The sequence below is a fragment of the Caloenas nicobarica genome, chromosome 5, assembly GCF_036013445.1.
Source record: "Caloenas nicobarica isolate bCalNic1 chromosome 5, bCalNic1.hap1, whole genome shotgun sequence".
Taxonomy (NCBI): Eukaryota; Metazoa; Chordata; class Aves; order Columbiformes; family Columbidae; genus Caloenas; species Caloenas nicobarica.
In genome coordinates this window covers 47,237,726-47,252,768 of record NC_088249.1, presented here as the reverse complement: position 1 = coordinate 47,252,768, position 15,043 = coordinate 47,237,726, and the positions used below count along the sequence as shown (strand labels likewise).

The 15,043-nt window shown below is 40.8% G+C and overlaps 1 protein-coding gene across 2 annotated transcripts in view; it reads left to right on the top strand.

Annotated features, from left to right (window-relative positions):
- Positions 1 to 10,919: 10,919 nt before the first annotated feature.
- Positions 10,920 to 15,043, top strand: part of PRR5L (proline rich 5 like) — a 44,844-nt gene continuing 40,720 nt past the window's right edge. For both annotated transcript variants that reach the window (XM_065636471.1, XM_065636470.1), the window contains exons 1-2: positions 10,920 to 11,190; positions 12,583 to 12,663. In XM_065636471.1, coding sequence (XP_065492543.1) covers positions 11,021 to 11,190; positions 12,583 to 12,663 — 251 coding nt within the window. In that variant the 5' untranslated portion in view covers positions 10,920 to 11,020. The remainder of the gene's footprint in view (positions 11,191 to 12,582; positions 12,664 to 15,043) is intronic.

Sequence of the window (15,043 nt, the reverse complement as noted above, 5' to 3'; positions counted from 1 at the left end):
TAGATCTTATTTCACAGTGAGGCAGCATGCACAAGATACATAAGTTGATGTGCAGGCTATGTAGTTTTTTTCTAAAACAGATAGCACAGTCCGACTGTGCAGAAGTCCCTAATGGTATAAGTAGGTCAGTGGAGACAAGACATTGTGCTCTTCTGATAAACTGACTTTCCTGAAACTAGGAAACTGCCTAGCTAAGGGTAAAATCCTGTCCTCTGATCCCTGTGAAGAACTTTGTTAGCATTTTGGCAACAAAAAATGACCTGAAGGTGAAAATACATGCAGTAAGTTATGCCAGCCATTTTACAGCCGTGTGAAAGATGTTAGGTTTGAGAACATAATCTGTGGTAGCAACTCAAATCTAATGGCATTTCCATGTAGGTAAGTGGAGAATCATGATATAAAACACTCACATTCTTTTTTTGCTGTTTAGATTCAATTTATCTGATTAAAACTATTTATTTTTTTTACAGCCAAGAGAGACTATTGTGATCGATTGACCTGTCACACAAGCTGAAAGAATCCGGCAGAAGGTTTGTGACTTTTTTGTTAGCCATAACATGTAAGAGATTCGTGAACTTAAAAGTGCTACCAAAATACTGAACTAAAAAGAAAAGAAAATATGATTCTCTTGTGTTCTAAAAAACAGGAAAAAGCAGACTTCATATCCCAAGTAAATGAAAAATTCACAAAAATCTAAGCCAGTGTGCGCTCTTGATACACAGTTCATAGGCAATGTATGGCATTGTTGCTGAGACTTTAGTGCCATGGACTTCTGAAACACATCAGAGGGACAAAAATTCTTGGACTTGGGCTGAAAAACAGCTGCTTTTTGGTGAAACTAGGAAGAAGCTTTTCCAGAGGTGGATTATTCTGTGGTTTTCTATGATGGAGATGTCCTGAATCTCAAAATAGCTGTCAAGTCAGGAACGGTGCATTGCACTGGGTTCTACATGGATGGTACCTGCAAGTTGACAGTGCCAAGGGTGGGCAGGGAAGTTCAAGTACACTTGAGCCCATATGAGAGTCTTTTTTGCTATGTCAGTTTAATAGTAATATTTCCTTCTGGCAGTTTTACAGTAGGGTTAAGGTGATAGTTTCGCATTTGTCTTCAGCCTTCAAGATAAAATTCTTTGTAATTATTTTTATGCAGTGTGTTTATGGGCTGTCTGATGTCAGCTGAGACTCTGATAAGACTTGCAACGTTCACTTTCAAAGTTCAGCTGGAACGGAGGTAATGTTTGCTGACTCCTCAATCCCTTTTGGAAGAATTTCAATTCCTTAAATTTCCAGCAACCAAAAACACAGAACAGGTGAGATATTTAATCTTTTCTTTGAGAAATAAGTAGATGTAGCTTCCATTCTTATGGGAAGAGTAGAGGAATGGGACTGGAATGCATCATCAAGGGCTTAGAAGTAGCTGGGGAATCAGTGCAATTCAGAGGATGGAAGATTATGCTGAGGATTTTAGCAAAAAAACAGTTATACTAGAGCTGGCTGTGATGTATAAGCAGGCTAATTAACTGCCATGTTTTCTAGTCCCAGAGTTAAACATGTTGGAGTATACTTAAGTTTTATTAAAAACAACAGGAATGTGAAAACAAAAAGCAAAAAAAGATTAAGAAAACAAAAAGGATTAAGTATGAAGTGCCAGAAAGCATGAAGATGATAGATTGTCATTCTAGTTGTATCAGAGATAGCTCATAAAATAATTGCAGTTGCTGACATTTTGTTTGATTTTTGAGGAAGTGTATCCTGTATGCTTTCTGATTAATGTTCCTAAAAAAATATACATGTCATTACATTTAGACTGATGTGACTTTTTTTGCTTCAGAAACTGTGTTCTTCCCCCCTCCATGCTTCTGGCTGCCATCTCTGAGAGAGCATCCCTGTGGCTGTCCCTTGTCTGTTACCCTCTTGTAACTTTATGAATTAGTTTGTGAATTTCAGGACATTTGACCAGGGAAGGAAAGATCTAAAAACATAAAGTTTCTCTGAGCTTTGTGAAAATGTTTTTAGAGCTGAAGTAAGCGCTCTTAGTGGGGTTATCCCCTCCTACATGTGTGAAATTCAGAAGGGATTGCAATGTGGGAGGGCAGAGCAGGTTTAGTTCTGCTGCTCATGTAACTACCAACTATGAATGGTTTACTTGTTGATCAGCTATGGCTTTTATTCATTTTAAATACAAGCTAACAGCTTTTCAGTATGCTAAGCAAAACTGCTGTGATCTCTACAGACTATTCAATGCACTTTGTAGTTTGTTTTGAATGAGTTAATACACATATTTCCTGAATTTTGGAGCATATGCTATGTGGAAGTGATTTGAAACAGGTTAAAGCTGTGAAATTAGTTTCTGGGTTTGAAAACGCATTTGTCGATTCAGTCCTAAGGCCCTTCTGCAGAAAAAAGTTGGCAGCTTATTCATACTCATGTCATTCAAATGATACGTTCCTGTCCTGTTTTGCTCCAGTAGGGATGCACGTACTAGTGCATCTATTAAATGATATTCCCAACAGTGGAAAGAAATAACTATTTATGTGCGTGTCATCTTTTTTTTTTTTTCTTATTTTCATTCTATGGCTTGTTTTAATCAGCTCGTTTTTATCAGCTATGCTGATTAAAAGTCATTCTTGGTAATCAGCATAGTTTAGGACTGGTAGGCCTGGGAATAACATAGGCCAATGAACTGGGGGCCCGTGCTCCTTGAGGTACTACTTTGCTATTGAATCAATTGTGGTTTTTAGAGTGTAACAGTTTGAATAAAGCCTTGCTATAGAATTGGAGACAAAGCAATGGTTATTTTAACTCTGCTGTCTGAAGCGAGCTACATCTTGTTGGGTGAAACTCAAAAGAGGGATGCAGATGAACTTGCTGCCTAAAAAAAAAAAAACTATGCTCGTTGCTGTGGATTAGGACAGCACTGCACTGAGCTAATTTTGAAAGTATGGTTACTGTAGTTGTCATGGATACAACTTTATGGAATGCCTTAAAAACTCTAATGCTTTCAGTTAATCAAAAAATGATTATGTATCTCTACTGTTCCCCTCTTATCCCTTCCTCCTCTCTATTAGATGGAGTTCTTATTTAATCAAAGATGTAATTGTATTTTTTCAGTCCCAATTCAGTCCAGCAGTTTTATGATTCTGAAACTCCACGATATTTTTGCTTCTTGCCTTTCACAGGTAGGTTTTTGGTGTGGTAGTTGCTTATACAAGGAACACAATTTGTTTCAACCACATTCTATGTTATTAGAGTATCTAATTAAAATTTGTCTCAAGCTTCTTACTGGTCAGCTAAGTGATTCCAGTGAGGTGTTCTCGACCTAAACATTTCAGAGTGTTTTGCATACATGTGGCACCTTTTAATAGCCATAACAATTTTGTCCATTTTTGAGTGACGTAAGTCCAAACAATTAAGTAATGTTTGTAACATAACACAGAAAACCTGTGGTAGAGAACAAAATAACTTGTCGTCTCAGATGCTACTCCTATATTACAAAATATTTCTTTTTCTGTATGTTCTTTACTATGACCTGATCTTTTTAATTCACATTGAACTGTCTCGCTCTGTGTCATTACTGATTACTTACATTTTTTAATGAGGAATTGTACTATCATGTGAGGTAGCAGCCTTACTTCTAACTGGCCATGAACTCCAAAGGGGTTGCAGTGGTCTCTGAAGCTTCTCAGACCATGCTGGGACATAAGCAAGGTTTTTCCCCCTCGTCTTCTCATATATTTCCTCTCACGCTACTTAGAGTTTCACTTTGAGTTTCAGGTTTGCTTTAACCTCAGGAACTCAAAGCATAACTAAGTGGAAACTACTGAGTTTCTTTTTAAATGTTACATTGCTTTGCTACCAAAGCTAAGTTAGATCTGTTTGTGAATTTGTTTGAGATGTATTATGAATAAAGGCCTGATGTGGGTCCAATTTGAAGAGGGGAATATGCAAAAGATGTGGAGGAAGATAGGGATGATGGAGTCTCATTTATGGAGAGGGGTGTGTACTAGGAAGATAGGGAAGATGAGATCTTGTTCTGGGTAGTTGAAGATTAGCAGTAAAATTGTTGGATATATGGGTGCATAGCAGAGTGTCAGCACTTTGTATTGAGAGGGCTGTTCTCTCATATTCTGTTGGTGTCACTTCTACATTCTTTGCATGGATTATTAAAATCTATCAAGTTTCGTTAAGGATAGGTGAGGTAAATAGAACACTTCCAGACTATTTATGGAGCACCAAGTTGCTGCCTTCATGGTGGGGTAACCCAGCAAAAGAATAATATTAATAATATTAAAAAAAAAAATCGACACCTTTTCGTGTTGATTCAGCTTTGGAAAGGAGAGGTAGATCAGATGAATCCTTGTTCTTTCTAACTCCATGGAATAATTTGAAAAGCTTCATTAAAGGATCTTTAGAGAGATATTTTTGTTTGGTGAATAGGATCCTGGCTTAGGAGGTGGAAGACCTGGGTAAGTAATTTCACTGGCTTTGCAACTTTATTTCCTCAACCAGAAAATTGAGATAATTACTTTCACTCTTATTAATAATCATCCAAGAGCTCTTGATGAAAGGAGCATTTTGCAGGACTCAGTGGCCCATCCACCAGGGGCTGAGGCTGCCTGGGATACCTCGAGGCTTTCCCATGGTGCAGGATGGGAGATGTGGGATGGGCAGGTGGGCAACCACAGCAGCCCTTGGCACCGCACATGCTGGGCCCAGCCAGGGGCTGGCAGGAGGTGTGCAATGGGTCTGTAGGTAATGCGCTTTGGCTTGCTGAAGTCCTGAATTTGCCAGCTAGCATGTAACCTGCACAGAGAGTTTGAGGAATCACCTTGCTGTCCCCCATGGGACAGCATCTGGGGCACAGCCAAATGAGGTGTTGGTGGAGCACTGTCCTTCTTTCCACCTGGATCCTGTCCTTGTGCTGAGAGTAGGAGTGTGGCCCCTGAGTGTGCCTCTGGCCTGTGATCCCTGATCATAGCTTCACTAGAGTTTTCCCTTGCAAAATTTCTGAGCTGGTTTTGTTGGTGGGATTTCAGAAACGAGTGGCAGTAATATATGGGTGAAAGATGCTGCCTTTTAAAGTCTGCAGCTTGAATCAATCCTACTGACAAGATTGTCAGACCTGAAGGCTGGTCTTGCACTCTTCCATTTACCTTCCTGAGCTGAGAAAGTCTCTTGGCGTGGGCTGTGCTCATGGTGCTGGCACAAGCACACCTAAGGGTACTTTCTCTTGTGAGCAGCTCCTCACGTAAGGAACAGTGTATCTACACTTTTCCTTGCTGCTTCAGGGCTTGACTCAAACCATATTAAGACCAATCTTTAGATTCCTATTGTTTTTGATGGGCTGTGAATTAACCACTAAAATTTTCATTAGTCAGATTTCCAAAGATGTGAAGGCATGAAAGGATGATGGTATAGGCAGGAGACTGGGCACCAGGCTGCCTCCAGAATTTTTGACATCTGACATACATCTAAGACAGCTTCTGATCAATGTTAAGCAGAAAGGACCTTTGTTAGTTATTGAATAAATTTCGATTTGATCATCTAAGCCGACCTTGTTTATTTTTAAGAAACCGAGCAGTTGGGGTCTATAAGAGGAGCTGAATGTGTGGTAAATTTAACAGTGACAAAAGCTGTCGGTGTTTTCTTAGAATATAAACTAAGTTCATGCATGCGTAGTTGTGATGCTTTTCCTCTTCTCAGTATGGCTGCATAGCAAATAAATGAAGGATTTTTGTCAGAAGTAGTGTCTTCAGATCTTGTCGGTTGAACTAAAATCAAGGGTTTTGCCAATCACATACTTTGTTAAGGATTTACTGGGTTGGAAGGAAAATTAGCTAACAAGTATCTAGATGGTTCTCTGCATATTTTTGGTGTGTGAGGTAGGGTGAAACCACTCATTATGGGTCCATAGGCCTAGTACAGTGGGGGATTTTTCTGAAGATTATGCTCCTTCCACACCCAAAATTATTAGAAAAAATTCTGATGTATTTTATGGTCATAGGTCTTCAATGTCACAATTGCACAAGTCATATGAAGGAGAGGAAAATGGACAAGTGGATCTCTTTCTTCATGAAGGGCCTGTTTTTTTACCACTAAAAAAAAGTTTAAATGGCAAAGTATCACTTAATTCTGGATAACTCCTTATTTTCTGTTGCTCTGTTTCAGGAGACCTGGGAAATGCTTGTTTGAATGAATTGACGATCCTGTGATTTCCCTGCCCTCTCTTTCCGTCCCTTGCCATTTGGTTTAAAGTTACTTTTTGACTTCTGGATTTTTGGTGTGAATTTGGTGTGAAGTACAGGGTGTTTCAAAAAGATGGATCTGATTTCAAAGATACAGTGATTTCAAATTGGGTCTTTTTGAAACACCCTATAGTGTTTTCGTGCAAGTTTTCCTCTAAGAAGCAAAAACAGTTAGAGTTTTTGCTGCCTCATCACTTCCATTAGCAATTGTTGCTCTGAGTCTTGAAGAGAAGGCATCAGAGGAATTCAAAATGGTCTGTTCTTTTGTTAAATCTCACCATGGGCATTTTGTTTGTTTGGTCCAAGATTATAATGAAGATTCCTAATTTGGAGGAATTGCTGCCAACATTTTTTTTTTTTTCTCCTCCAGAGAGTCAGATGTATTATCGTCTGTTGGGAGGGAAAGGTCTTTTCATGAAATCATTTTATAATGATTTCTCTGGTTTTCATGGCTAATACAAAACAAATAAAAAATTCCTAGCATGATGACTGTAATGTGTTTATAAATGCCTGTATCTATGTGTGTTGGAAAAGTTTTTGTCTCCATGCTTGATTCTTCTCTTTTAAAGATTCACATTAATCCTAAAAGTGTTTACTCAGATGTGATGAATTACAAGTGGATGAAATTGCATTGTTGTCAGATTGATTCATTGTCCTGCTTTGCTCACCCAGTTGAGAAGGTTGACCTTCAGCTCTGAAGAGTTTATTTGCTCAAAGACATGGGTTTTACACAGATGACATATCTCCCTTCTTAGAGATCTAGAGGGTTTTGATAGCTGGGTTTTGATATGATAATAAAGGATATGAGAAAAAAAAGACCAGGGTGTAGGGCAGTTGGAAGGGATGGAAGAGCAATACCTATCTCTCTGACTTCCTTATGACAAGCTTCTTGCCAAAAAAGATGTGCAGGGTCATTAAGGAAGATGAGGTGAGTGGGAAATGTTCTTAGGATATATCAGCTGGCAAGCAGTTTGAAATGCCCTGATGCCACATAAAGCATTGCCCCAGCAGCTGGAGTGTGTGACAGTGAGAGATGATCTTGGTGTGGCTGTATCTCTTATGTGGGTGCTGCACTTAAGTCTCCAGGTCTTTGTGCCTTTTATAATCAATGGTGAGAGTGTACCTTGGTGGCTAGAACATGCACCTGGGTGTCTCCCTTCACTTATATAAAAGGGGGAAAATAATGGCTTCTCTGTAAAGTTTTTTCTCTAGTTCTGTGGTTGATAAATAGTAGTACTATGATTATTAGAAGTAGGTTTTATTTTGCAGTCTTCTCAAACACTTTAATCTTAAGAGGAGATGGAATATGTGAGGGAGTTTGGACTGAAGGCCTCTAGGAGGGAAATATCTCTGTATTTCTGGCTAATTCTGTGGGAGTTTTCATGGCAAACTGAAGAGGAAAATTGTTCCTTGCTATACTCAGCATTTTGCTAAATACTGTTCATTCGCTATAGCTAAAATAACCTGAATGCCATGAGGACTTCTTACTAACCTATAATTATGTTAATACCTTTCTTGCCACAAGGGTAGTTTTTCTCAGTAAAAAGCCAAAAATTGCACACTGCAGAATGCACACTGTGGACGTTGCCAACAAACTGCTGATGCAACTTCCCTGCAAAAATGAAGCAGTATTTACAAAGCTATGTTACTTTGCGGAAAACTTTCAATGGAAGCTGATTGCTGTGAAAGGAAAATCTGGTCTGATGGAAGTGTTTGATCAGGTTTGGGTGTTTTGTTGTACCTTCCTGTGCACAGCATCTGCACAGGATTTGCAAACTACTTATGCCAGAAGTTTGTTTTTGAGTAAATACTGTTACTTCAAGCTTTATGAAACTCTGAAAATAGTTTAAATAGGCTGTGGGCATGGGGAGAGTATGGTCCTTCTCACAGACTTTGGCATTTCCAGTACGGGTAACATGAGGGTCAGTTACGTTTGGGTACCAGTTGACGGCTAGCAAGCCTTCAGGGTAACACTTTGCTGTGCCTGCTGTCTAACAGTGATCGGTGTAGGCAGGATAGGAGGCATTTGTATCTTTGAATCCTGAAGAAATGAAAACAAGACTCTGAATCTGGTCCTAAAGCTGAGGATCTTGTCTTAAATTCCTGATGAGAATCTAAAGTAAGGTTGACTTGACAGTAACACGGGATGGCAGACTGGAGCTGGGGGAGGAAGGGGTAGAGGGGTGTCTTATCTGCTCTTGGCAGACAAGAGCTTGTTATTATCTGTCCGGGTGACTTCAACAGAGATTAAGGAAAACAAAGCGTATATTTCCATGAGCAGAAACAAGCACATTCCCGTGGTAAGAAGTGTTCAGGAAATTTGTCATGAGGCCCTGTGCAATGCCACAGTTCTGCTGCTGTGGAATCAATCTCATAAATCTATAGCCCAAGCTCAGGCAAGACCTTCCTGATCATGGTGTTTTACCGCTTGCAGAGAACAGCCCAAATAATTTCCTACACAAACTTTAAATATATATATTTTAAGACACAGAGGTTGTTCTCCTGATTTACATTCCTGAATTTAGGCTTTCCCCTTGCAACTGAATCTAACTCAAATTAATATAAATGCGGCTTTATAAAACATCTTCACTGCTGGTGAGAAAGAGAGATACTTGTACACATTTATGGCACATGGAATAGTGGTACTAGGAGGCTTGTGGACTATCGCAGGCCTCTTAACCACTGTTTCTAACCCTGTCAAATGCCTACAACTGATCTAAAGTAACACATCACATTTTTTAGCTCTGAAAAATATATGCTCTTTTCCCAGTGCAAAAATTTTTAAGCTAGAAATGTTACTGCACTGCTAGAATTGAGCTGTCACTCATTCAGCTCCTCACACTGTCAGCTTTGGAGCTTGGAGATGACAAATATTGGCACAAGCACTTGTTTTGCAACAGGAACATCTGTTATACTTAAGCTTTGCCTCCCGGACACCTTTTGGTATGTTGTGAGAAAAGCCTGCCTTCGGCTCTCCAAGGTGCTGTAGCCTTTTTCTTCTTATTTCTGATGTGGTTACAATTGCCAATAGAGAATTGTCGGCAGATTGAAAAGGTAAGGGCAATGTGAAATGAACTGTTATTTCAAAATGCACACAGAATACCCTGCTGATTGGGTTGTATTAGTTTACATTTACTGTTAATTTCTAAAAGTTATTATTATTTTTTTTAATTGAAACAGAGCAGCCACAGAATCAGCAGATTGCTGCCCTTGCAAGCAACAACAGTAAAGGCTAAGCTCATGTCATGAAAGACTGTCTGGGCTCTGTCATCTTTAAAGACAGCCAGGGGATGTCTAAAGACAGAAAAAAGTTGTAGCCATGTTCCAGTTCCACAAATACCTGTGCAAACTGTATTTAGCTTGTGGGGGAATAACAACTGTAGTTATTTCTTGAATAGCACCAAGAATGATAGTATCGGTTTCAGTGCCTAAAAAACGAGGTGTTTTCTCTGTATTTTCTCCTTTAACTTCCTCAGCAGCTGGGTGTGTGGTGCCCGTGGCTCAGCAAGGGCTTGCAAGGGCTTCATGGTGGTTCTTCAGAATCTGACAAAGCCATGTGGAGGCGGGGTAGCAAAGTGAGCTCAGCATGAAATGGGGCTGGCTGGATGGGAAGGAAGCTGTTCTTTTACACGTAGAAGAGTTAATTATGGTTTGGGGAGTGGAAAGAGGTTCCTGAAGCTGAACTCTAGTCAGATTAGAAGCACTGTGCAGATACACAACATTTCTTTGACTGATGATCTCGCTTCTCACTTCATGCTGAAGATGTAGTGGAAAAGAGAAGACTTTGCTTTACATCTTTCATGTGCCATTCAGTTATACAACTTTTTTTTTTTTTCCCCTCCTCTCCTTTCTCCAACATCTCCATTCTCCAAAGTGCCAACTACATCTACTAATTGTGTTCATCTGAAGTGGGAAGATTTTCAAGTACAGAAGCTTTGCAAATTTTTTTTGGTGGTTTTTATCCAAGCTAACTTCTTGTATTTCTGTGGTTTACTTGGGGCTACATATTCATCTATATGGAGCGGAAAATACGGGCATTCTGTATTTGGCCTAGCAATTCTCATTCTGTAGAAGACAAACATAAGTCCTGCTTGCTGTCAAAATATCTGGTTGTCCAACCTCTTTTGCAGAGGCTCCCTATTGTATCCTTTTTGTAATGAGTGGGTTTATTCCCTTGCACAACACTTCTCAAAAAACCCCAAACCAAAACATTGTGTTTGTCTGTTCATCTTTTTTTCTATTGCTCGTCTTTTGTTCCTTTCTGGTCAAAGAGTTTTCTCTTTCTCCAGGTTCTAATATTATTTTATACAGGCTGAATGGCTAACTGTAGTTAAAGGTATTTGTGAAGTGCCCCTGGCAGAAGAGTTTAGGCATCTCTGCTAATTGAAATGGAGACACCATGCTTGTATTTCTGGCTGGCTGTGTAGGGTCATTGTTTAAGGAGCAAGATGGGAAAGAAGACTGCTGTTGTAGAACTCTGGAAGATTTGCCCAAGTTTGCTGTTAATGGGATATGATATTTTCACCCCTCCCTTCTCTGTCTTACTCTTTTCTTTTCTCTTTGCTTTGCAGGACTGCATCAATTCCTTCATTGTCTTGCAGTGCATGTTTGTGTCACAAACTGATGCTGTGGGAAACTGCTAGTCCAAGGCTGACTCTGCTTTTGCTGCAGGCTGAGTCCTTGGGCTTGAAGACTCATTGACATCACTGAGATTGACACTTGGACCTTCAAGAGCAGAGACTTTCTGATGGCCCTGCTCCATTCCACCTGACTGTATGAGTGAAGGGTTCACCGTAGCTCCATCCTTTGCTCCCCAGTTCCACAAGATGGGTTCATTCAGACGGCCCCGACCTCGCTTCATGAGCTCCCCAGTCCTCAGTGACCTGCCACGGTTTCAGGCAGCCCGGCAGGCTCTGCAGCTCAGCTCCAGCTCTGCCTGGAACAGGTGAGCAGGACCCACCTGGGCTGAGCTTTTGCCTTACAACAGCCCTGCAATAAGGGCTGTGCATGTCTGATATTTGTGCTTCAGACAATTTATGGCTCAGCTTATTTGTTTATAAGTGTGCACGAATTCTTGACATGCTCAAGCTTTACCAGCATTGAAAACCTCCATTGAGGTGAAAAAATCAGACCTAGTAGTGTTCAGCCTTGTTTTTGGCCAACATCATTCAGAGATATTGTCTTGATGTAAAACAGAATTACTCTTTGTTAACAGTTACCTTTTGAAGTGCCATTTAGGAAAACACATTCCTATTACTGTAACAAATGCCAGTTTCTTAATGCACAACAGGAATTTATTTGCATATTATGAAGCTTTTACCACAGCTAAGTTCCTCTGACAACTGCTAAGCTTGTGGCTTCTACCAGCATTTCCTATTTACAGCTAAATCCTGTATACAGTGTGTGTCATGCAGCAATGGCAACTGGAAAAACAGTGTGTAGGGTGGAGAGTGAGATGTCCTGATCTGATCTTATGGGCTGCTGCTACCAAAACTGAGTCTTCCCACCCCTGCTTCTGCCACCTTGCAATAGCTCTGCACTCTGCTGATCCCTCTCTTTTGCTGGCCTAGTTCAGCTTACTAATACTAATACACACAAAAGTAGCCCAGCAAAAACATCACAGTTTTATGCTAGGATAGTGAGCTGAGGTCTGTGAAGCATGCAAGTGCCGTAACTGACCCAGAGAAGGCAATGCTCTTTAAGGAAATGACACCTCCTCTTGTTAGCCATGGCAAGCCCTTAGACCTGCTAAATCATCTTGTAGGCTGTCACTTCATTACTTCCTCTGTGCTGATGAGAGAAGTATGAGTTAGAAGATCCTCCAGCAGCATCTTACAAGCATTAACAGGGCTTAAAGCTGGGTCTGACTAAGGTGATGCTGGCTGCAGAATGTCATCCAGCACAGTCAGGGTCCTGTCAGACTCCGCAGATTGAGTGGTTCTTGCTAGCATCATTGGATAATATAATGTGGTGTGTTTGGCAGATATTGCCAAAAATCTATGACTTCTCATAGCAACTAGCCTGCAATGCACAGCAGAGAACCCCCAAACAGATATGTTGAAGATATATCTGGTGAGAACATGTTCTTTGTGAACAGTGTCCCTTGCTTACTCCAGGCACAACTTGAGGTTGGTTGTGCCCTGTCTTCCATGAGAGATGTAGGTAAATAAGAGTGATGATTTCCAGGGAAGAAAGCATGCAATTATTTAAGTGCACTTAACGTCTCCACCCCATTATATCCACTCAGCTTTTGGCGGCTAGCTCACATTGCATTCTGTGTTAAACAGTGATGGCTGTTATTTATGGATGTTGTACTGTCTCATTTCTTTTTTGGCAGTGTTCAGACAGCAGTGATAAATGTGTTCAAAGGTGGAGGCTTGCAGAACAATGAACTTTACACGCTCAATGAAAATATCAGGTAGGTTGCTGAAATGCATGAAAAGGGATTTTTGTTGCTGTTCGTTTGGTGTCTGCTTGGTTTTGTTCCCCTACAGAGCTGCAGTTGGAGGATATTGGTGGGAGGAGAAGGGACTGAAGCAAACTTAAGTTCAACTTCGGGGTTTCAGGCAAACTTTTTTTTTTGCTATTGGTGGAGGGCACGGGACACTTGGATAATGTTTCTCTGACTTGTGTGGATGTGTAGCTTTGACAAGGACAGGATGTGTATTAACTTGGATTACAAGGATTTTGTCCCATCCTAGGGAGTTTGCCTCTTCTGGTTCTGGCTGATTTTTACACATTCTTATAAGGGCATTCATGATGGTAGTAACATCTCTTTTCTAAACCCGAGCTTCTCAGAACCATGAAGTGCTTAAACTGAAAGCAAAACATGGCATTTCATTTAAAAGCTTAATCTTCATGTGACAATTGCAGAGCAAGACCTGAAGATATGGACCCTAAAGATGATAAACGGAAAAGCCTAACAAACATTTTCTTACACTGATGCTAATTATGATTAAAAGTATCTTTTTTTTTTTTTTAAGCAGGTTTTGTGATTATCTGTGGTTTCATTCTGATTATTTGGAAAGTTTGGTTAGCAATAGATAGGACTGTAGAGTAGATAAAGAACAATTTATTCTTGCTTTGGTTCCAAGTGCTCCTAGGAGGAGCATTGTTGGAGCTGATGTATGTGGTTCCTCCTCCCTCTCTCTTTCCCACTATATCTATATTCATTCATCATGAATGCTGTCATACAGGACTCCAATTCTCCTTTTATATGCCTCACCCCCCCATCCCTATTGCAGTTTTCCCAAACACCAAGATTGAAATGGCAATTTGGGCTAAGCACATACTAAGCAGCAGTCTAAACTACCCCTTTCCCTGCTTTCAAAATAAATGCAGCTTGCAGGGCACGAGACTCTGTCCTATTTGGTCTGGTCCCAAAGGTGAAAGTTTAATATAATTCCTTTTGACAGCTGAGTGAGGGCAGTGTTTCATTCTTTAATGGTATTTTATTGTGCTCAGGTCAGAAGTCCTCAAGTTAGGCTTAAGTGCTTGGAACAGTCTTAATTCTTCATGGGATGAGTATTTCTGTATGTGAAAAGAAAAACTAATTTCCTAAGCCTTTGGAAATACCCTAACCTACAGTCTGTTGGCAGGCTTGGGGACTGGCTTTGGGGTTTGTGACTCGTCTGCCAGGCTGTTGCTCACTGTGGTGGCTACAGCCTGCTTTTCCTCCCCAGTGCAAGCAGGGAGTCTTTCCTATCCTTGTGGGGAGGCAGGACACCAGGCAGAATAGCTGTATTGCCTGGGCTTGGCCACAGTAGCTTGACTCTGCTTTCTTCATGTGGGTTACTGAAGCGAAGAACAGGAAATTCTTTGTGAACTGTGCATGCTTTTTAAGCAGTGCTGATGGTAGGAGTGGAAATGCACTCTTCCATGGACAGGGACTCTCAGGCAGCACTTAGGAGCGCTCACCTTGAAATACGTGATTAATATTCCTGCAGGTGCCCTGAGCATTGGTTACATCTGTGAATGTCATTCTCTAAATAGATCACTTTAACATTCAAGTAACTCATTAATGTCCATCTAAGGAGGAAAGGACATGCATCTGTATGTATGCACACCTGCAGTCTCGCACCTATGACTCTTGATGTAGCTCGCAACACATTAGTTCTGTGTGCATGAGGTGAATCTCTAGCTCGACACTGGGCAAAAAGCTAGACCTGTCAGACGGCCAGCTCTTGTGTGCCATTACGTTACACTGCTGCACTTTCCTTGTTGTAGTTCTTCATTCAGCTCCTTGGTGGAAGTTAGCAAAGGCAGTGCTTTAAGACACTCACAGATTTTTGCACAGCATTTAGTTATTTGACAGTGGGAAATGCAGGAGAGTTTTAAAGTAGAACAGTAATGGCAGGACTAAGAGGTGAGCAGGTGGTAACATTTTGCTCTGGATTGCTGCCACCATGTTGTTGGTGGTGTATCGTTGTTGTGTGTGTTTGTTTTTTGTGGTGGTGGTGTTTGGTTTGTTTGTTTTTGTTTTTTACTGCTCTGAAAGTCAGTTGTCACAGCAAGAGGAAATGTTAAGAAATGCCATCAAGATTTGGGATTTCAGGAAGCAGGAGGAGACCTGGCTGTGAGTAGGAAGAGACTTCTTCCTTGCGTTCTCTCTAGGGCTCAAGCCTCTAATTGCTGCTCTACCTCTCTGAGGTGAAGTCCTGTCATGAGCTTGTCAATCAGCTGGTGGAGAACCCCCTGGACTCTGCTGAAGCCGGTGGAAGAACTTCTGACAAACAGGCCCCCAAAGGCTTATCTGGTTTATCCCATCTCATAGAAACAGAAATGTACTTTGAGATGGG